Genomic DNA, 23121 nt, shown 5'->3' on the forward strand with positions numbered 1-23121 from the left:
TATTTCTTCAACTGCTCTAATTTGATTCTTGATTAATATTGTTCCTTTTACTTTTGAAGGCTTATCTTACAGAGCAGGTGGACCCATTGTATAACTTCTACCAATCCCTCACTTTCAACTGGACACAGAGACCTGAGGAATTTACTGACCAGTGAGTAGCATGAGTAGCTATTGCTCTAAACTTAGTGGGTGTGAATATCCTATAAAAGACCACTATTAAAAATTAGGGAAGTGGTTGAGGTGAACGGAAAGAAAAACATTCAGTCAAAACAAAAGGTAAAACAATAGAAGTGAATGAAGTATAAAACAACATGGATCATCCATTCTTCCATCCCTTTTCATATCAGTTTGATCCAAATTCATGGTCCCCCTGGGGATAAAGCCTTTCTTGGCATCATAATGCAGTAGACAAGAACCAACTCTGGATAGAACGTTAGCTAACCAACAACAACAACATTTATTTATTTAGCACATTTTCATACAAGCAGTGCAGCTCAAGACTCCATGTGTGTGTTAAAGATTTACTTAGTAATGAGCTTTATAGTTATCAATTAGGTAAAGAAGAGTGTCAGGAGTGATTTGTGACAGACGGGTACCAGCAAGAGTGAAAGGGAAGGTCTACAGGACGGTAGTGAGACCAGCTATGTTATATGGGTTGGAGACGGTGGCACTGACCAGAAAGCAGGAGACAGAGCTGGAGGTGGCAGAGTTAAAGATGCTAAGATTTGCATTGGGTGTGACGAGGATGGGCAGGATTAGAAATGAGGACATTAGAGGGTCAGCTCAAGTTGGACGGTTGGGAGACAAAGTCAGAGAGGCGAGATTACGTTGGTTTGGACATGAGCAGAGGAGAGATGCTGAGTATATTGAGAGAAGGATGCTAAGGATAGAGCTGCCAGGGAAGAGGAAAAGAGGAAAGCCTAAGAGAAGGTTTATGGATGTGGTGAGAGAGGACATGCAGGTGATGGGTGTGACAGAGCAAGATGTAGAGGACAGGAAGATATGGAACGAGATGATACGCTGTGGCAACCCCTAATGGGAGCAACCGATAGAAGAAGAAGAAGTTATCAATTAGCCAGTTATAGTGTCAAGGAGTCATGGAGGTCCTCACAGGTGGCGCAGTGGTAGTGCTGCTGCTTTGCAGTAAGGAGCCTGTGGAAGATTGTGGGTTCGCTTCCTGGTTCCTCCATGTGTGGATAGCGCTCTGAGTACTGAGAAAAGCGCTATATAAATGTAATGAATTATTATTATTACTCCAGATAGCTAAGTCTCTGTCTCTCTCGTGAAGAGCTTATTACTGGAAATCAGTAACTACACCAGTCAGAGTAGGAGGTCAACTGCAGTCCAGTGCCATGGAAAAGACTTTCTGTATTCACAACACACCCCAGCCAGCCCCCTGTAGGGTCCCAAACTCACTTTAACAACATCACAGGCATAACAGCCTGACTGTGGACAGAAGACCTCTGCTTTGTGCTGTATGTGTAGCCACAAAAGCCTTAATTTCACTTTCTGTTCTTCCACCTCAGATGCATGCTTGTGCTTAGCGCTTCATAAACATTTATGATAAGTGCTATTATACAACAATTTTGGGATAAAGTTCACAAGAGCTTATTTGAATTTGCTGATCAGCATTTTGCCTCAAAGACTTTTGAAAGTAGAAATCCAGGACTTGTTTTCTTTATTTTTTTAAAAGACATTGTAATTCATTAGACCCTGTTATGCCAAAACATTTTTTATATTCCGATATTCTGTATTCCCAGTACTATTTTGTGATTTTCAATTTCCTATTGCAAGGTCCCTTTTAGATATCCCCATTTTGTACCTGTATGTGTAGTTTGCACTTTGCCAGATGCTATCGGGCTGTATAATATGATAAATGGCAGGTGTTTTTGACCCAACAGATACACAGCTGTAATCACAGGTTATAAAAGCATCGTCTTTAGCACTTTAACACTGCAAGAAATTTGGAGAGGGCGTTATTTTTTCAAAAACACCTACATTAAAAAAAATGAACATACCTGACAATCTTGTATTTTAACAATAAAGTCTTTTTCTCATTTCACGTGTGGATTCTTTTTCAGGTACAATGAGGTGAATGTTCTGAGCATAGCTTGCAACTCTGAGAATGAAGAATGCCAGACCTTGGCCACCAGCCTTTACAGTCAATGGATGAGCAACTCCAGCCTCAACCCGTAAGAATGTTCTTCACGTCATTTTGTGGGGTTCTTATGTGTCACTTTGACTGCAATAGCAGTATGGAATACTGAATTCCAGAAGGTTGCTTAAGACGCTCGTCTCAGGCCGTGTTTATATGATAGCCACTAAAACGATACAAGTGGTGGTCATTAGAGGTGCTTGGTAACTGTGGGCCAGGGGCTGCTTAACTGACAGATCTGCTTGTGTGAGGTGTAGGGAAGGTGCCAACATGACAACTTTAGGTAGATCACCATAATGAGAGAAACACTCTGATGCTGGAGACATGAATGTGGCAAACTTATACAAAATCATCGGATTCATCTCTCTTCCCAGGTAGTTTTGAACAATTTGGGTCTTTCAATGTTTGCACTCCTAAGCACTTTCACCTTGATACAGAGCATTCGCTTCATACATGAAATAAACAGAATGTATGCTTAGTTTATTAGTTTTTTTGGACACCAAGGATTATTGTGAGCAATAAAACAACTGGGAAATGATTGAGAAATTTGAAGTTGTAGTTAAAATCAAGCAAGGGTCAGAGTCAAAACAGGAATGAGTAACGAGAATCAAAGGGAAAGGCAACAGAAAAGGGACGTAACCAGAACACACAATCTTAACACTGGGACCTACTTGGAAATAAAGCAAACTACTGTTACTACGATCAAAAGAAGGGATGATGCAAAGTGCGACTGCCGCCATATTTATAACGTAACTTCCTCACCCTGGCTGAGGTCACATGATGCGTAAGTAAAGAAAATTAAAATGTTTCTCTAAATCAACTTTTAGATTTCAAGGCAGAACACGAAAATCATATTAGTAATGGAAGGATCATGACTAAAATCTGAAATAGATAAAAATGTATGAAGAAACAACTACAAATACTACAAAGAGTTACTGGTCCATTTTTTCACGTACAGTACAGTGATTTGTTTGATTTAAGTGAGTAGGTAAGGAGGACTTCATTTAAAGGTTGTATCCTTTTTAAAACTCTGTGCTCCTGGTTCACAAAACTCCTAGCAATGGCATTTACAATTATTTGCTTAGCAGAAACTTTTATCCAACATGATCGAGTGACATCCTACCAGGGACCGTTTTGAACAAGTGTAGCAGGACAAGATACAAAAGCTGAACACCATAAGTGAAGAGCTATAAAGCTAGCATAACAAAAGTGATCAATTAACAATATGACAGTGTGGCACCCGGACGGGACTCACGCCCGGCCGGGACGCCCAGGAGGACAGGAGGAGGGCTCATTCCTCCTCCAGAACATGAGGGGGCGTGCGCCCTGGTTGTATTGAGGGCCACGGGTACAGAGTTTGGAAGCACTACCCTGTAGGGGCCCGTGGCCACCGCCAGGGGGTGCCCTGATGCCTTGGGGACCCTGGACCCCAGCGCTTCCGCCACAGCCGGAAGTGCTGGGAGGAAGAGAAGAGGGGACACCCGGAGTGCTTCCGGGTACACAGTACACAGCCGGTGGAAGATTGCCGGGGAGCACCTGGAGCACATCCGGGTGTGTATAAAAGGGGCAGCCTCCCTCCAGTCATTGACAAGAGTCGGGAGGAAGGAAGATGATGTCGGGAGGATGGCAAGGAGGCAGCCTGAAGAAAGATAAGGCATTGTTGTGTGGCCAGGACTTTGGGGTGTGTGGGCACGTGGACTTTGTAAATAGTGAGTTAAATAAATGTGTGTTGGGGGACATGAACGTGTCTACCTGTCTGTGTCTGAGCCAATTGTCACAACAGATATCCACTGAGCAGAAAACATTTATTAACAATTTGATAGATACGTACATTTCACAGAACAATTGCTTTTCATCACTTCTGAAGCACATTGAAGGAGTCAGCCATTCAGATGGAGGTGTGTAGCTCGTTCCACCAACTAGTAGCTACATATGAAAAGAGTGTGGATTGAGATCTGATGCCACACAAAGGTGGCATCACCAGACGCTGTCCGCTGGCAGACCTGAGTCAGCGAGAAGGAGCACATAACCTCACCAGGGTCTCCATATACACAGCTGCTGACCCATTGACTACTCTGTAGGCAAGCATTAAGGATTTGAACGTAATGTGTGCTGCTACAGGGAGCCAATGTAGTGACCTGAAGAGAGGAGTGACTTGCGCCCACCTCAGCTGGTTGAACACCAGACAGGCTGCTGCATTTTGAATCATCTGCAGTTGCTTGATGGCCCATGAGAGTCCTCCTGCCAGTAGTGAGTTGCAGTCATCTGAATGTGACAAGACCAAAGTGATGCTGCATACATTCAAATAAGGTCTGATTTTTGTGGATGTTAAACACAGTGAATCTACATAAATGAGAGACAGCTAAAAGATAGCCGCTTATCAATCACCACTCCAAGGTTGCATACGGACTGGGCAGGTGATAGTGACAATGAGCCATGCTCTACAGAGATGAGGAGATGAACAGACTGGCTGCCTGGGATAACAAAAAGGTCCATTTTTTTCCACTTGAGTTGTAGATGGAAGTTCTTCATCCAGGGTGAAATATCAGTAGGACATACAGAGACTTCAGCCAATACCATGTTGTCTTCAGGTGGAAACAACAGGTACAGTTGTGTATCATCAGCATAGCATTTATAATGAGAAACCAAGGGGCTGGACGATGGGGCCCAGTGAGGTGGTGTAGAGGAAGAGAGGAGTGCTAATCCTTGGGACACCCCTGTGCATGTCTGGTGCATCCTTGACATCGCTCCTCTCCAGGACACACGGTGAGATCTGCCCAAGATGTCATACTCAGACCATCTGTGAGCAGGCCCAGTGCTGCCAAGGTCAGAAAGGGTGGTCTGCTCAGCATCCATGTTCTGGGAAATACAGTGTTTGTTAAGTAACTCTATAAACTGAAAGGAACAAGCTTCATTTAAGGGCTAAAGGGGACACCTTCAAAAGATGCGGCGTTAACGCAGCTACTCTTGTGACAGGGCAGAGTCTGGTCAGCTGAGGACATTTCCACACAAAGAATAGTTCATGGAGCTCTTCAGCACATATCAGATCTGAAAGGAGTTCTCTCCATTTACTGATCTAGCAGAAAGCATCTTGGGAAAGAGTGCAGTGCCAGTAAAGGAGGAGAATTTGACTTTTTTTAAAAATGTAATTTCATAAATTAAAATATCAGTGCAAATTATTAAAATGTGGTTCAATTTTTCTCTATTATAATAAAAATATCTTGGGAAGAGAGAGACACTTTCACGTCCTGAGAGACGAGACTCTGTGCCAAGAGATTTAACCATGCCTGGGGCTGGAAATAAAAGACAAAGAGTAGATGACAAAGTAGAACGTCGTAAAGAATTCAAAAATGTTGGCAAGATACACATGCAGAGCAGGTTAGAGATAATGGAAGTTTGAAAATTTGAAAGTCTCAAAAAAATGATAGTAAAGATCGCATTAGCTCAAACAAACGGTAATTGTTACTTGGTGAAATAACGGAACAGCGAAAAGAGATCGAATATATTGTTTGGCTTTAAACTTTAAGTCGGAGACTTGTAGATCATCTAATTCATGTTGCCATCAGGGAAAAGTAGTGTTTCTTCCCAATGAAGAGGCGTATCCACGAGAATTAAAAGTTTTGTTGTTTGGTGAAAGTGAAATCCCGCGAGAGAAAATTTCAAACCCTGAGAGACAAGACTTCATGCAAAGAGATTTGGAAAAGTCCTGCCCACATCTAAAACATTTACAACCACGCACACGGTTCAGTTAGTCAGTCAGTCAGTCAGTCATTGTCCAACCCGCTATAATACAGGGTCACCGGGGGTCTGCTGGAGCCAATCCCAGCCAACACAGAGCACAAGGCAGGAACAAACCCCGGGCACGGTGCCAGCCTACTGCAGGGCACACATACCCACATACCAAGCACACACTAGGGACAATTTAGGATCGCCAATGCACCTAACCTGCATGTCTTTGAACTGTGGGAGGAAACCCACACAGACACGGGGAGAACATGCAAACTCCATGCAGGGAGGATCCGGGAAACGAACCCAGGTCTCCTAACTGTGAGGCAGCAGCGCTACCACTGCGCCACTGTGCCGCCCGCACACGGTTCAATCATTTCTTATTTGTGTGAATGCTATTGTCAGACACAGTTTGTGTAAAGAGAAAGACACGATATTCACTAACGGGCAGTTATACATTGCATTGTCAGGATGTAATTCCAAACACGGAATCAAAAATCAATGTGATATTGACAAAAAGGTAAACGCGAAAAGAGATTGAATATATGGACACAGGTGATATGACAGAAGTATGTAGATATTGTTTGGCTTTAAACTTTAAGTCGGAGACTTGTAGATTGTCTAATTCGTGTTGCCATCAGGGAAAATTAGTGTTTGTTCCCAATGAAGAGGCCTATCCACGAGAATTAAAAGTTTTGTTGTTTGGTGAAAGTGAAATCCACATACACAAGCGGCAGAGACATGAAGTTGGAGGTTGGCGAGCAAAGTGAGCAGGGGGAGAAGCCCCCTAGTCTTTGTTTCCTTAAGAGGCGTTAGCTCTCTGGAGATGTGTTCTTTTGAATTGTGGCGTTTTAATTAACCTAAATTTAAATAATTATAAATAAAAAGGTATTATCCCTCCCCAGCATGCAATATGACGGTTACAAGATTTACACAAGAAGTATAAGGATAATTTAGCTCTTTATTGACGGGTTCACGCGGTATTACAAACGGGAAGCTTATGACAGACTCTGAAGCATGTTGGTGTCTTGATCAACGCAGTCTGCCATCTTTCGTTTGCCACGCTAACCGGACGGAAGACATAATCTTCCGCCCAGCAGCTTCAAAGTGTTGGCCGTAGGTCCATCCTTATATTCGGGTTGCTCCATGTGCAGGCTCCTTCTCTTGGATCCAAACAAGGACAGGAAAGGACTCGAACCCCACCTTCAAAAATACAGGAATAGCACAATGCCTACATACAGTTCTCATTCTCCCAACAAGGATAATGTGCTGACAGAGGACCGAAATATACGAGTCTGTCTTTAGGCTGACTATTCAATTCTCCAGTTGTCTTTTGGCTCTCTAGTCCTGTGCTTGGCTCGGCAATTCTAAATGAAGATGCGGCGCCCCTGTGTACCATACTTGGTCTGCCTGTGTGAATGAGTCCATAACAGTGGGCACAGAGAACAGTGACATTAAAAATAACAAAACCTACTATAACAGTCTTATAATATAAAAACTTTGATTTATAGCTCTGACCTCTGAAGATATTTACAATATATTTAAACAATTGTGCTCTACGTCCTTTAAAGCTCACTCTGTTGTACAGTATTTTTCAATATCTTGCAGTGAAACAGCTAATTAGTCACTGTGCATGTTTTTTGGAAATGATTTACCAAGAAATCAGATTATGATATTAAACAGAAGTCCGAAACTGAATTAAAAATCTCAGAACTATTATCCAGTATGTCTTTTCTGAATTTCTGTGATAAATAGATATCCGCTTTTTAGTACAAACTAACAGAAACAAGCATCTGCAGGCACTCCACTCACCATGATGTGTGTTGTTATCTTGCTCATGAACTTTGTCACACCCTGTGTCTTGCTGTCACCCTTGTCCCCTAGGATCCACCCAAATTTGCGGACCACCTTCTACTGTACTGCAATTGCTGCTGGGGGTGTAAAGGAGTGGGACTTCGCTTGGAAGATGTTCAAAGAAACAAATCTGAAGGCCGAAGCAGACAAGCTGAGATATGCCATGTCCTGTTCCAAATACGTCTGGATTTTGAGCAGGTGAGTCAGGCGACTATTTGTATGTGTAACGGGAGCAAATGTAAACTTTTACAATTACACAACTCACTTGATAGTGTCCACCACGGTGCGGAAAAGTCATAAGCTCAAAGTCTCAGCAGGGTCTGACAGAAGCAATATTTAAGAAGGCGTCGCGTGCCACTATCAGGGAGGTGATGCTCTGAAGAACCTCTCATTCAAAAACTCTGCACATGTATTTAACAAATCAAGCACATGAAACAGAAGAAAGATTATTTAATAAATTCTGTATCTATGATGTTCTTGATGGAGAAGAGTAGCATCTCATGTCACACTACTGTACTGTACTCCATATTGACCCATGAGCCTCCCAGGATCAGGATGAATACCTTGTACTTGTACAGTATTTATACTAAAATAACAATACAATACAATTACAATACAATACAATTTATTTTTGTATAGCCCAAAATCACACAAGGAGTGCCGCAATGGGCTTTAACAGGCCTTGCCTTTCGACAGCCCCCCCAGCCTTGAATCTGTAAGAAGACAAGGAAAAACTCTCAAAAAAGTCCTTGTAGGGAAAAATGGAAGAAACCTTAGGAAAGACAGTTCAACGAGAGACCCCTTAGGCTGGGCGTGCAGTGGGTGTCAAATAAATGGGGTAAATACAATACAATACACAGAACAGAACACAAGTAATCCTCAATACACCATACGCCGCATAATCACGCCGCTCTTTTAATGAGTTTTAAGCACAGGGAAAAAAATGAACATTTGAAAAATCCGTAATTTAATAAACCACCAAGAAAAGTAACATTGCAACACGCTACGAACCAACATACAATTGTTCGTGACTGAAAACTGGAGGACCGCCGTCGCACCTCCACCTCCCAGAGCGAGGGACGGGGCAGGACGGCGCCCATTCCGCCCCCTCCGTCCCGCCCCCCCCCGTGCCATTCATTGTTCTTTGTGGTTCCGGCTTCTTTTCTAAATATAATCCATCAAGTCACCCGACCATGGTAGTAGCGAGAATCGAGAAAGAGCTATCAATCTGTCAATCCTCTCCGTGTCTGGGCTGTATGAGGTTTCCCGTGTTGGGGCAATTTAAGCGAAAGGCTCCACACCTGGTGGTACCCTTCTGTCAATTCCTTTAAGTTTCAGCTTTGCAACCATACTCCCCCCGGAACCCAGAGACTTTGGTTACCCGGTTGGCTACCCGGCGGGCAAAGTAGTTGCAGCTATTGATTATTCAGTGTTGTTTGCCTGGGTGTCTGATCTGCTTGACGGGATCAGAAATAAAAGGAAAACAATGTGAAGGCATTGTCACGGGTGTTCATGTGGTACAGCGGGTCCACAGCTCCCCTTCAAAAGGCCATTTTTAAATAAATAATCATCGCGCTCACAGCGTAGCGAGGGGCGTGGAAGTGTGGCGGAAACGGTTTCCGGGTGGAGTTGTGCTGTGGGCATTTCTCCCCTGTGCAGTGTGCGAGCGAGTGAGGACAGAAAGAGAAAGCTGGTACGTTAGAGTGAGCGAGAGCAGGCTCGAAGACAATGTGTTCCTGTGGTATAGCGGGTCCATAGCTCCCCTTCAAAAGGCCATTTTTAATCAGGCGACTGACAGTAGTGGAGTCAGGCACAGAGAAGGTCAGCTACTGAGAGAGCGTCTCGACTGTTGCAGGGCCTGCATCGGTAAAGCAGGTGAGACGCTAATGAAAAAGAGGCACAGGGCTTATTGGTTTTTAAAGACTGCTTCCTTCATTGTGTTTTAACCTCAGTTTTAAAGGATTGTTTTAAGGATCCCATGGGATACCCCTCGCAAACTGTTTTACACGCTCCACTGATTACGTCCCTGCTCTTTGTACACACCCCCAACTACTACTATGGTCGGGTGACTTGGTGGATTATATATAGAAAAGCAGCAGGAACCGCAAAGAACAATGAAAAGTCAACGTGGCTCAGACGTGCATGTGGACTGTACACGGACGAAAACGACTCAGGTGAAGAGCTGGGGGCGGGCACATGAGCAGGCAGTGCGTTCTGAACGATGGATTTTTTCAAATGTTCATTTCTTTCCCTGTGTTTAAAAATCATTAAACAAGCGGCGTGATTATGCGGCGTAGCGGGTCGGCTAGTATACAGGTGCTGGTCATAAAATTAGAATATCATGACAAAGTTGGTTTATTTCAGTAATTCCATTCAAAAAGTGAAACTTGTATATTAGATTCATTCATTATACACAGACTGATGTATTTCAAATGTTTATTTCTTTTAATGTTGATGATTATAACTGACAACTAATGAAAATCCCAAATTCAGTATGTCGGAAAATTAGAATATCAATTAAGACCAATGCAAAAAAAAGGATTTTTAGAAATGTTGGCCAACTGAAAGGTATGAACATGAAAAGTATGAGCATGTACAGCACTCAATATTTAGTTGGGGCTCCTTTGGCCTGGATTACTGCAGCAATGCGGCGTGGCATGGAGTCGATCAGTCTGTGGCACTGCTCAGGTGTTATGAGAGCCCATGTTGCTCTGATAGTGGCCTTCAGCTCTTCTGAATTGTTGGGTCTGGCGTATTGCATCTTCCTCTTCACAATACCCCATAGATTTTCTATGGGGTTAAGGTCAGGCAAGTTTGCTGGCCAATCAAGAACAGGGATACCATGGTCCTTAAACCAGGTACTGGTAGCTTTGGCACTGTGTGCAGGTGCCAGGTCCTGTTGGAAAATGAAATCTGCATCTCCATAAAGTTCGTCAGCAGCAGGAAGCATGAAGTGCTCTAAAACTTCCTGGTAGACGGCTGCATTGACCTTGGACCTCAGAAAACACAATGGACCAACACCAGCAGATGACATGGCACCCCAAACCATCACTGACTGTGGAAACTTTACACTGGACCTCACGCAACGTGGATTCTGTGCCTCTCCTCTCTTCCTCCAGACTCTGGGACCTTGATTTCCAAAGGAAATGCAAAATTTACTTTCATCAGAGAACATAACTTTGGACCACTCAGCAGCAGTCCAAAGCCAAGACGCTTCTGACGCTAAAACCCATGTCTTGCATACGTCTGTGTGTGGTGGTTCTTGAAGCACTGACTCCAGCTGCAGTCCACTCTTTGTGAATCTCCCCCACATTTTTGAATGGGTTTTGTTTCACAATCCTCTCCAGGGTGCGGTTATCCCTATTGCTTGTACACTTTTTTCTACATCTTGTCCTTCCCTTCGCCTCTCTATTAATGTGCTTGGACACAGAGCTCTGTGAACAGCCAGCCTCTTTACAATGACCTTTTGTGTCTTGCCCTTCTTGCGCAAGGTGTCAATGGTCATCTTTTGGACAACTGTCAAGTCAGCAACCTTCCTCATGATTGTGTAGCCTACAGAACTAGACTGAGAGACCATTTAAAGGCTTTTGCAGGTGTTTTGAGTTAATTAGCTGATTAGAGTGTGGCACCAGGTGTCTTCAATATTGAACCTTTTCACAATATTCTAATTTTCCGAGATACTGAATTTGGGACTTTAATTAGTTGTCAGTTATAATCATCAACATTAAAAGAAATAAACATTTGATTAAACATCAGTCTGTGTGTAATGAATGAATCTAATATACAAGTTTCACTTTTTGAATGGAATTACTGAAATAAATCAACTTTGTCATGGTATTCTAATTTTATGACCAGCACCTGTATATATAAAACAGTTCCATGACTGACTGACAGGCAACGCACAGACCAAACCGCTGGACCTAAAGGGCCGAAATTTTGACAGTGCATTCCTATAATGACATGGATAACCGCTAAGCAAGGATTTTTTTGAAATTCCATCCCTAAGGGGGTGAATTGGGAGGCGTCAACTATATCCGTTCTCTTGCCACTGAGAAGAGAGGCGAACGACACCGCGCGCATGCGTGGAATGAGGAAGGGGATGTTTCTGTATCTGCCTGACGGTAAAGTGAGCGACAGCTGTGCATCATTTGCGCGAGCGACCTGATGCTATGCAGTTTGGTCTATAAATGATAACCCTGTAAACGACTTAGGTTCACAGCAAATCTTTCGAGTGGTCATTTTCATGCTTATGTTTCACAAAAAAAGTATCCTCTTCTGAAAGTTTCGACTTCAAATATGCCAAAGGTTATTATTACCAGAAAAATAACAACACAAGGATTAAAAAGACCCGCATCTCCGCTGCGTTCATTAATGACATGTTGCTGAAGTCCTTTGACAGAGAAGAAATGGTCTACAAGTCGACAGACACTGTCTGTAATGCAGATGAAGCCGTTAACTATCCGGTAGAGTTTTTAAATTCCCTTAAACCACCGGATCTTCCATACCATAGGCTTACTCTGCGGAACAGCACACCCGTAATGCTCCTTCGGAATTTAAAACCACCGAAACTATGTAATGGCACTAGACTGCAAGTCAAAGCCCTGCATAAAAATGTAATCGAAGCCATTATTTTGACCGGGTGTTCTCAAGGAGAAAAAGTGTTTGTGCCACGCATTCCTCTAATATCCAATGACCTCCCTTTTAACTTTAAGAGACTGCAATTTCCCCTCAAAGTATGCTTCGCCATGACGATAAATAAGTCTCAGGGCCAAACTTTGAAATACTCTGGCGTAGATTTAAGGGAACATGGTTTCTCCCACGGTCAGTTTTACGTAGCTGCTCACGCGTAAGTTCGCCCACGAGCCTGATAATATTAATGCCGCCCAATAAACAAACAAAAAATATTGTTTATAAAGAAATCCTCTAAAACCAATTAAATATTTACACTCCCACGGCGTCAGAAGTTCCACGCAAACAAAGTCACGGGCAATAACTATAACTTCATATATATATTTCCGAAAAAAAAAGTATATTAAAACAGAGTCGCGGGTAAAAGCTAGTTGCTTATACAGTGCATCTGGAAAGTATTCACAGCGCATCACTTTTTCCACATTTTGTTATGCTACAGCCTTATTCCAAAATGGATTAAATTCATTTTTTTCCTCAGAATTCTACACACAACACCCCATAATGACAATGTGAAAAAAGTTTACTTGAGGTTTTTGCTAATTTATTAAAATAAAAAAACTGAGAAAGCACATGTACATAAGTATTCACAGCCTTTGCTATGAAGCTCAAAATTGAGCTCAGGTGCATCCTGTTTCCCCTGATCATCCTTGAGATGTTTCTGCAGCTTAATTGGAGTCCACCTGTGGTAAATTCAGTTGATTGGACATGATTTGGAAAGGCACACACCTGTCTATAGAAGGTCCCACAGTTGACAGTTCATGTCAGAGCACAAACCAAGCATGAAGTCAAAAAGAATTGTCTGTAGACCTCCGAGACAAGATTGTCTTGAGGCACAAATCTGGGGAAGGTTACAGAAAAATTTCTGCTGCTTTGAAGGTCCCAATGAACACAGTGACCTCAATCATCCATAAGTGGAAGAAGTTCGAAACCACCAGGACTCTTCCTAGAGCTGGCCGGCCATCTAAACTGAGCGATCGGGGGAGAAGGGCCTTAGTCAGGGAGGTGACCAAGAACCCGATGGTCACTCTGTCAGAGCTCCAGAGGTCCTCTGTGGAGAGAGGAGAACCTTCCAGAAGGACAACCATCTCTGCAGCAATCCACCAATCAGGCCTGTATGGTAGAGTGGCCAGACGGAAGCCACTCCTTAGTAAAAGGCACATGGCAGCCCACCTGGAGTTTGCCAAAAGGCACCTGAAGGACTCTCAGACCATGAGAAAGAAAATTCTCTGGTCTGATGAGACAAAGATTGAACTCTTTAGTGTGAATGCCAGGCGTCACGTTTGGAGGAAACCAGGCACCGCTCATCACCAGGCCAATACCATCCCTACAGTGAAGCATGGTGGTGGCAGCATTATGCTGTGGGGATGTTTTTCAGCGGCAGGGACTGGGAGACTAGTCAGGATAAAGGGAAAGATGACTGCAGCAATGTACAGAGACATCCTGGATGAAAACCTGCTCCAGAGCGCTCTTGACCTCAGACTGGGGCGACGGTTCATCTTTCAGCAGGACAACGACCCTAAGCACACAGCCAAGATATCAAAGGAGTGGCTTCAGGACAACTCTGTGAATGTCCTTGAGTGGCCCAGCCAGAGCCCAGACTTGAATCCGATTGAACATCTCTGGAGAGATCTTAAAATGGCTGTGCACCGACGCTTCCCATCCAACCTGATGGAGCTTGAGAGGTGCTGCAAAGAGGAATGGGCGAAACTGGCCAAGGATAGGTGTGCCAAGCTTGTGGCATCATATTCAAAAAGACTTGAGGCTGTAATTGCTGCCAAAGGTGCATCGACAAAGTATTGAGCAAAGGCTGTGAATACTTATGGACATGGGATTTCTCAGTTTTTTTTTATTTTTAATAAATTTGCAAAAACCTCAAGTAAACTTTTTTTCACGTTGTCATTATGGGGTGTTGTGTGTAGAATTCTGAGGAAAAAAATGAATTTAATCCATTTTGGAATAAGGCTGTAACATAACAAAATGTGGAAAAAGTGATGCGCTGTGAATACTTTCTGGATGCACTGTAGGTTTTATGCACTAGCTTGAGAGCTTGCCCTTTACTCACACAGTCAAAGGCCTTGCATGCAGTTTGTTTGAGACCAGTAGCACAGAGCCCGTTCCTCACCGTGCCAACACTGGTGCATGCGTTATGTTGTGTGATCAGTTTCAGCAATAGTGCAGGTACCAGATTTGAGAAGATCGCACCAATGAACCAGTCTTTATATATCAGCCGTGATCTGATGTGGTCACTCCATGGTGATCTGGAATGGTCTTGTGAAACATTGCCAGTGGAACTCCTAAATCTGTAGTGGCTAGAGGAGCTGACGCATGCCTGCAGAATGTAATAGGCCCTTTTCTTTACTTCAGGTGACATCTGAGGCAATTCATAACAAATAGAAAACTGACGTAAGTGTGGCCTTTGCTTTGCTGGGACCTCCTTATTAAATTAGGACCTTAATAAAGGTGACCTGACCAGATATTGGTCCACCTGGACCTCACTGGGTGAAAGGGCACCTCATGATCTTTTGTGCCTTTTGACAGGCCATACTGCTGGTCAGATGACACAAGTAAATTTTGTGAAAGCACAAAGGCTAGATGAAGAATATTCTCACTTTGCATTTCTTATTCCATCAATTTATCAATTATATGACAGGCGAGCATGTTGTGACTTTCTTAGTAAATGACCCCAGTTAATAATGTTGTATGACAATTACAAAACCTGCCCAGTTCAATAGGGTGGTGAGAAATGGGAGCTAACAGCGCTGGGCACAAGACAAGGACCAGCCTGCAGGGGTTATGATGATGATGATAATTAAAGCTGACTTTTTAGTCTTTTAATTTTGATCCCTACTAATTTGTTCTGCTGATGGACCGTTGTAATGTTGTTACCAAACTTCACTTCAATATAAATATTATGGTTCAATAATGACGATTAATCGCTACTAGGATGGTCTGTCTAATGCATCCAGATGTTGGTTTTTATCATAAGGTCTTGTTGAAGATCATTTTAATAAACCCATGTGACAAAATGTCAATGTATTTATGTGACAATAACCATAGAAACAATCGAAACTAAATGTTAAATTATCCCAGTATGTATTCTTAAAGCTCTTTCTTGTTCTTCCCACACTTACATATTTTTTCCTCTCTGCACAGATCCAAGTATATCAATCTAAATAAGAGACCTTGTTTTATTTTGCAGATATCTGCAGCACTCCCTGAACAGGTCCATGATCCAGGAGAGCGACTTTGTTTCAACTGTGGCCGCCATTGCAAGCAACGTGGTGGGCCAGTCTCTGGCATGGGACTTCATGCAAACCTACTGGAGAGAGATTTCCAAAAAGTAAGTCATATGTTCTTCTAGTTTATGCAGGCAGTACGTTTTTTTAATTTGTATGTTTTTCAAGTAAGCTTTATTAACCTGAGATACCAAACTTCCTTTATATTATGAAACAAGAACACTGACTAGCATCTTTCATGACGGTGGAGAAGTTTTCAGTGTCATTGCATGGAGATGTCAAGAACTTTGTCTGTCCAGTCTCCTGAATTCTAGAGGCAGAGTACAGCACGTTACAAAGTGTGTTGGGGGTCTTTTACTATACACAGCAGGCTAAGATCAGATTTGAACAATGAAGTGGCCCAGAACTGCTAGCGCAGAGCAGTGTTACCTTTCATAATGACAGATCTCTTGAAATTCATTAAATCAAACCTGAAATAAACCAACAGACTACAGAGCCTATAAACCTCATTCACCCCATTTTTTTATTACACAACATTGATTCACATTGGGTTGAATTTGACTTTTTGACACAGATCAACAGAAAAAGACTCTTTAATGTCAATGTGAAAACAGATCTCTGCACAGTGGTCTAAATTAATTACAAACTAGGGGGATTTGCCCCCTGCCCGCTTCGCTTCCCAACCCAAGGCCTGCGCTACGCGCCAGCCAATTCATGTCTCTGCCACTCGTGTTGTGAAGAGGGGGGCTGAACACACCCCAATGAGACGCGGTCGCTCCTCCAAAACCCCCTCTTAAACGGTGATACAATGGGAAACAGATAGGGTTTGTTTCTAACCTCCTCTTTGCTCGATCAGCTGCTGCTGCTGCTGTGCCGCATGGTCTCCATCTCACGTGGTGCTTCGAACATTTAAAAGCCTGTACAGCAGCTGCCCTACTCTTTGTCTCACTGCCTTGTCTCTCTTCTCTCTAAGCACTTTGAGATACATTATCCATCCATCCATCCATTGTCCAACCCGCTGAATCTGAACACAGGGTCACGGGGGTCTGCTGGAGCCAATCCCAGCCAACACAGGGCAGGAACCAATCCTGGGCAGGGTGCCAACCCACCGCAGTTGAGCTACATTATTTGTATGAAAATGTGCTATATAAATAAATGTTGTTGTTGTTCTCCCCCAGACATCCTCTGCTCTTTTTGGGGGTCCCGCTCCCCCCTATGAAGAGGAAGATTTTCTATTCTTTCAATTGAGAGATGGAACTGTCCCTTCCGACTACACACACGGAGCTCGATTCACTCCTGAAAGAGACTTATGTTTGTTTGAAGTGTCTGAATAACGTTTCTGTCTCTAAAATCTCCGGTGTATCTGTGCAACTCTATGACCCAAGCGTGACAGCGTATGTGGATTTCACTTTCACCCAACAACAAATCTTTTAATTCTCGTGGATACGCCTCTTTATTGGGAAGAAACACTACTTTTCCCTGATGGCAACACGAATTAGACGATGTTCAAGTCTCCGACTTAAAGTTTAAATCCGAGCAATATATTCAGTTTCTTTTCGTTGTTCCGTTATTTCACCGAGTAATAATTTCCATTTGTTTGCGCTAATGTGATCTTTACTATCATTGTTTAGAGACTTTATCTCTAACCTGCTCTGCATGTGTATCGCAACAACGTTTTTGAATTCTTTACGACGTTCTACTTTGTCATCTACTCTATGTCTTGCAGGATGACGAAAGTCACGTCTCGTCTCTCTGAAAAAGTCTTGTCTTGTCCCAGGATTTTTTTATATAACAGAGAGAAATAAAATACAAAATAAATTATTAGATACGAACAGTGCATCCGTAAAGTATTCACAGCGCATCACTTTTTCCACATTTTGTTATGTTACAGTCTTATTCCAAAATGGATTAAATTCATTTTTTTCCTCAGAATTCTACACACAACACCCCATAATGACAATGTGAAAAAAGTTTACTTGAGGTTTTTGCAAATTTATTAAAAATAAAAAAACTGAGAAATCACATGTACATAAGTATTCACAGCTTTTGCCATGAAGCTCAAAATTGAGCTCAGGTGCATCCTGTTTCCCCTGATCATCCTTGAGATGTTTCTGCAGCTTCATTGGAGTCCACCTGTGGTAAATTAAGTGACTGGACATGATTTGGCAAGGCACACACCTGTCTATATAAAGTCCCACAGTTGACAGTTCATGTCAGAGCACAAACCAAGCATGAAGTCAAAGGAATTGTCTGTAGACCTCCGAGACACAAATCTGGGAAAGGTTACAGAAAAATTTCTGCTGCTTTGAAGGTCCCAATGAGCACAGTGACCTCCATCATCCGTAAGTGGAAGAAGTTTGAAACCACCAGGACTCTTCCTAGAGCTGGCCGGCCATCTAAACTGAGCGATCGGGGGAGAAGGGCATTAGTCAGGGAGGTGACCAAGAACCCGATGGTCACTCTGTCAGAGCTCCGGAGGTCCTCTGTGGAGAGAGGAGAACCTTCCAGAAGGACAACCATCTCTGCAGTAATCCATCAATCAGGCCTGTATGGTAGAGTGGCCAGACGGAAGCCACTCCTTAGTAAAAGGCACATGGCAGCCCGCCTGGACTTTGCCAAAAAGGCACCTGAAGGACTCTCAGACCATGAGAAAGAAAATTCTCTGGTCTGATGAGACAACGATTGAATTCTTTGGTGTGAATGCCAAGCATCATGTTTGGAGGAAACCAGGCACCGCTCATCACCAGGCCAATACCATCCCTACAGTGAAGCATGGTGGTGGCAGCATTATGCTGTGGGGATGTTTTTCAGCGGCAGGGACTGGGAGACTAGTCAGGATAAAGGGAAAGATGACTGCAGCAATGTACAGAGACATCCTGGATGAAAACCTGCTCCAGAGCGCTCTTGACCTCAGACTGGGGCGACGGTTCATCTTTCAGCAGGACAACAACCCTAAGCACACAGCCAAGATATCAAAGGAGTGGCTTCAGGACAACTCTGTGAATGGCCCAGCCAGAGCCCAGACTTGAATCCGATTGAACATCTCTGGAGAGATCTTAAAATGGCTATGCACCGACGCTTCCCATCCAACCTGATGGAGCTTGAGAGGTGCTGCAAAGAGGAATGGGTGAAACTGGCCAAGGATAGGTGTGCCAAGCTTGTGGCATCATATTCAAAAAGACTTGAGGCTGTAATTGCTGCCAAAGGTGCATCGACAAAGTATTGAGCAAAGGCTGTGAATACTTATGTACATGGGATTTCTCAGTTTTTTATTTTTAATAAATCAAACAAAAACCTCAAGTAAACTTTTTTCATGTTGTCATTATGGGGTGTTGTGTGTAGAATTCTGAGGAAAAAAATGAATTTAATCCATTTTGGAATAAGGCTGTAACATAACAAAATGTGGAAAAAGTGATGCGCTGTGAATACTTTCTGAATGTACTGTATGCACCCCCTTCAAGTCAGGATTTAATAGCTGCACCTTTGTCAGCCATGACAGCCTTGAGTCGGTGTGGACAGGCCTCTCCGTCTCTCTCTCTTTCAATCAGCTTTACACATCTGGAGTCTGCACTCACTTTTTTCCCATTCTTCTTTGAAAAACTGCTCACGCTCTGCCAGGTGGCACAGGGATTGTGAGTGAACAGCTCTTTTCAAGCCCAGCCACAAATTCTCAATCGCATTAAGATCTGGACTCTGACTCGGTCACTCCAGCATGTTAACGCTGTTAACCTCAAAAGCCTTGCTGCAATGACACTCCCCCACAGCCTGATGCTGCCTCTATCATGCTTCACTGTGCAGACACTATGTTTTGGAGAATGTGCAACGTTCAAACTTGGTGTTTAGTCTAATAGCCAAAAAGCTCAAGTTTGGTCTCATCAGATGACGTCAGAGTCTCATTAAGTATTTAAGTATGGCATTTAGTCAGATAGCCAAAAAGTTCCATTTTGAGCTTATCACACTATAAAACCTTCATCCTGCTGACTTCAGAGTCTCTCACGTACCTTCTGCCAAACTCCAGCCGAGACGCCATGTGTGTGTTTTTTCTTTTAACGGTGGCTTTCTCTTTGTCTCTCTCCCACAAGGCAGCAACTGGTGAAGCTATTCTATTGTTGTCCGCAGTCTCTCAAACATCAGTCACTGTAGTTAATCACTCCTTCAGAGTTGTCATATTTCTCTTGGTGGCCACCCTCACTTCTTCGTGCACAATCACTCCATTTTTGTGGACAGATTTTCAGCTCTACCGTGCTCTTCCCATTTCTTAATGATGGATTTAAGTGAACTCCAAGGGATATTCAGTAAGGTGGGATATTTTCTTCTCTTCATTCACTGACTTGCACTTTTCAATCACCTTATTACAGAGTTGCCTGGAGTGTCCTTGTGTCTTCATTGTGTAGGTTAGGCCAGGACACCGACTCACCACAAGCTGGACCTTCCACATCAGGTGCATGAGACCCCACACAGGTGATCTTCACTGAACTAATTCTGTGACTGCTACAGCCAGTTGGCTGTCCCACCACTGATTTAGGTGTGACATGTTAAAGGGTGTAGCTACTTATGTCATCAAATATGTTGCGTTTTAGATTTGTTATTAATTTAGATCACTTTGCAGAGATCTGTTTGGTATTACACATCAGTGTCAAAAAAGCCAAATGAAACCCTCTGTGATTCAATGTTGTATAAGAAGAAAATGTGAAAACTTTCAAGGTGGGAATGTTTCTCATGGGCAAAGTTGACCTGACCATATTATGGCCGAGTGTGTTTGGACAGGCTGACCTGATGTTCTCTAACCCTTTACTTCTCATTTCTGCTTTACTTCTACAGATCACACAGTGGCCTCCTAGAAAGTGTCACTCGCAGATTCTCTTCATTGATGGAACTCAAACAGGTAATGCTAGTTACTACTCTGCTTTAAACACTCCCTTACAAAGGGAGCTGTATCACAAAGTATCATTCAAAAATAAATAATTAATAATAAGGATTTGGATCCTGGCCTGGGATTCTTGGCACATATATCTTATACACACATATCTTGAATCAGGAATGGGCTGGAGGATGAGTATAGGGACCTAATCAATGACTTTGTTAAATGGTGCGACTCAAACCACCTACAACTGAACACCAGCAAAACCAAGGAGCTGGTGGTGGATTTTAGGAGGCCCAGACCCCTCATAGACCTCGTGATCATCAAAGGTGACTGTGTGCAGAGGGTGCAGACCTATAAATATCTGGGAGTGCAGCTGGATGATAAATTAGACTGGACTGCCAATACTGATGTGCTGTGCAAGAAAGGACAGAGCCGACTATATTTCCTTAGAAGGCTGGCGTCCTTCAACATCTGCAATAAGATGCTGCAGATGTTCTATCAGACGGTTGTGGCGAGCGCCCTCTTCTACGCGGTGGTGTGCTGGGGAGGCAGCATAAAGAAGAGGGACGCCTCACGCCTGGACAAACTGGTGAGGAAGGCAGGCTCTATTGTAGGCACGGAGCTGGACAGTTTAACATCTGTGGCAGAGCGAAGGGCGCTGAGCAGACTCCTGTCAATTATGGAGAATCCACTGCATCCACTAAACAGTATCATCTCCAGACAGAGGAGCAGCTTCAGCGACAGACTGCTGTCACTGTCCTGCTCCACTGACAGACTGAGGAGATCATTCCTCCCCCAAACTATGCGACTCTTCAATTCCACCCGGGGTGGTAAACGTTAACTTTTAACATTATATAAAGTTATTGTCTGTTTTTCACCTGCATTATTATCATTCTTTAATTTAATATTATTTATTGTATCAGTATGCTGCTGCTGGAGAATGTGAATTTCCCATTGGGATTAATAAAGTATCTATCTATCTATCTATCTATCTATCTATCTATCTATCTATCTATCTATCTATCTATCTATCTATCTATCTATCTATCTATCTATCTATCTATCTATCTATCTATTATATAGTGTTCTTCAGGTCGGTCTATCTATCTATCTATCTATCTATCTATCTATCTATCTATCTATCTATCTATCTATCTATGATAAACATGACACTTTTATATGGAGCTGCACATTTGTGGCCAATTTATGATTCACATGGCCATTTCTCAATAACCAAAATGTTAGGCTGGACATTGACGTCTACGGTTTATGTGGTGTCATCAGAGGAGTTGCCATGTCCATCTTGGACGGTGCTCTGGTATTCAATCAACTTTACAGACCAGTTATTTTTAGATATTTGCTTCCACCTTGTGGACAAAATATGTAAGTGTAGGAATAAAATGTGGATACATACCTGTCTACAGTCACGGAGCCCTTTAAAGTAATTGATTTATACTAATTATATATTAAAAAAGACCTCTGGTAATTAGTTTCCTCAATTACTCCTAATGAAATGGCTTTCTGCCAGAATGTTCTGCTTCACTCTTCATTGTCTGTTAAGTCACAAACGTTTTCAAATGTTTCCACACATTTATAAATAATAATAATACTGTAACAAGTCATCAAGAGTATAGTGACACGGTCATGGTGCAGTTTTTGGCTGATCTGCCCTTCTCAGTGGAATGTGCATCTGCTCCTTCTTTTATCCAACAGTCAAAATATGTGCGGTTAAGAGGGCTGTCAGCACAGAACGTGTGGACGAGTGTGCATCGGCTGGCATTCTTATCCAGGAAGGGTTTCTGGGTTGTGCTCCACTTGAGGGGGGGATTACTAAATATGATAATGTCCACCTTCTAAGCCCCTGCTTTCATTGCATTTAAGATTCCATTAGTAAAAGTGGAGGGGCATTACCTCACCTCATGCTTACTTTATATGGTTGTTGTACAATAAATTAACAATCTCTGAGTTGTGTGGCTCCCTCTGGTGCATTTCCAAGAAAAGTCTCACCCAAATGAGCACTGGTTAAAGTTATTTATAAGACAAAAAAAAAATGGGAGTAAAAACAAAAGGAAATCTTATACATGTAGAACAGGGGTGAGCAATGCTGGTCCTGAGGGGCCGCGGTGGCTGCAGGTTTTTGTTCAAGCCCGGTTGTATAATTAGAAAGCAGTCCTCCCAATAACTAACCTCACTTAATTCCATGGCTTGTTGCTGTCTTCATTCTGTCATGGCAGGTCATACTTAAAGTGAACATTGTTTTTCACTCCAGGGATATCATCCAAATAATTTGTAGCTTGAAGCAGATTAGTAGTTTTCGGCCCTCCACTTATTTCTCTTCAATTTCCTTCTAAATATTTTATTAGACTAGGGGGCTTTGCCCCCTACTCGCTTCGCTCTCCAACTCCTGTGTTTGGTTAATCGGATATACAATTTTAAATATTTTTTTTCTTTGGAATTGTTTCAATTTCATTATTTGTACTTTTACTTTAAAGTTTCATTAAAAACAATATTTTTTGGAGACACATTGTGACAACGCAACGTATAATCGCCCGTGAGTGAATATTGTTTCTGTCTCTGTAATAAATAATCTGAGTTTT

At 42.8% G+C, this 23121-nt stretch overlaps 1 protein-coding gene across 1 annotated transcript in view; it reads left to right on the forward strand.

Annotated features, from left to right (window-relative positions):
• The window catches only part of LOC114667470 (aminopeptidase N-like), a 108394-nt gene that overhangs the window by 80258 nt on the left and 5015 nt on the right, over positions 1-23121 (forward strand). Inside the window, exons 15-19 of the mRNA XM_051920884.1 lie at positions 60-151; positions 2082-2192; positions 7766-7933; positions 15624-15764; positions 20482-20545. Coding sequence (XP_051776844.1) covers positions 60-151; positions 2082-2192; positions 7766-7933; positions 15624-15764; positions 20482-20545 — 576 coding nt within the window. The remainder of the gene's footprint in view (positions 1-59; positions 152-2081; positions 2193-7765; positions 7934-15623; positions 15765-20481; positions 20546-23121) is intronic.

The sequence above is a fragment of the Erpetoichthys calabaricus genome, chromosome 17 (assembly GCF_900747795.2).
Source record: "Erpetoichthys calabaricus chromosome 17, fErpCal1.3, whole genome shotgun sequence".
Lineage (NCBI taxonomy): Eukaryota > Metazoa > Chordata > Cladistia > Polypteriformes > Polypteridae > Erpetoichthys > Erpetoichthys calabaricus.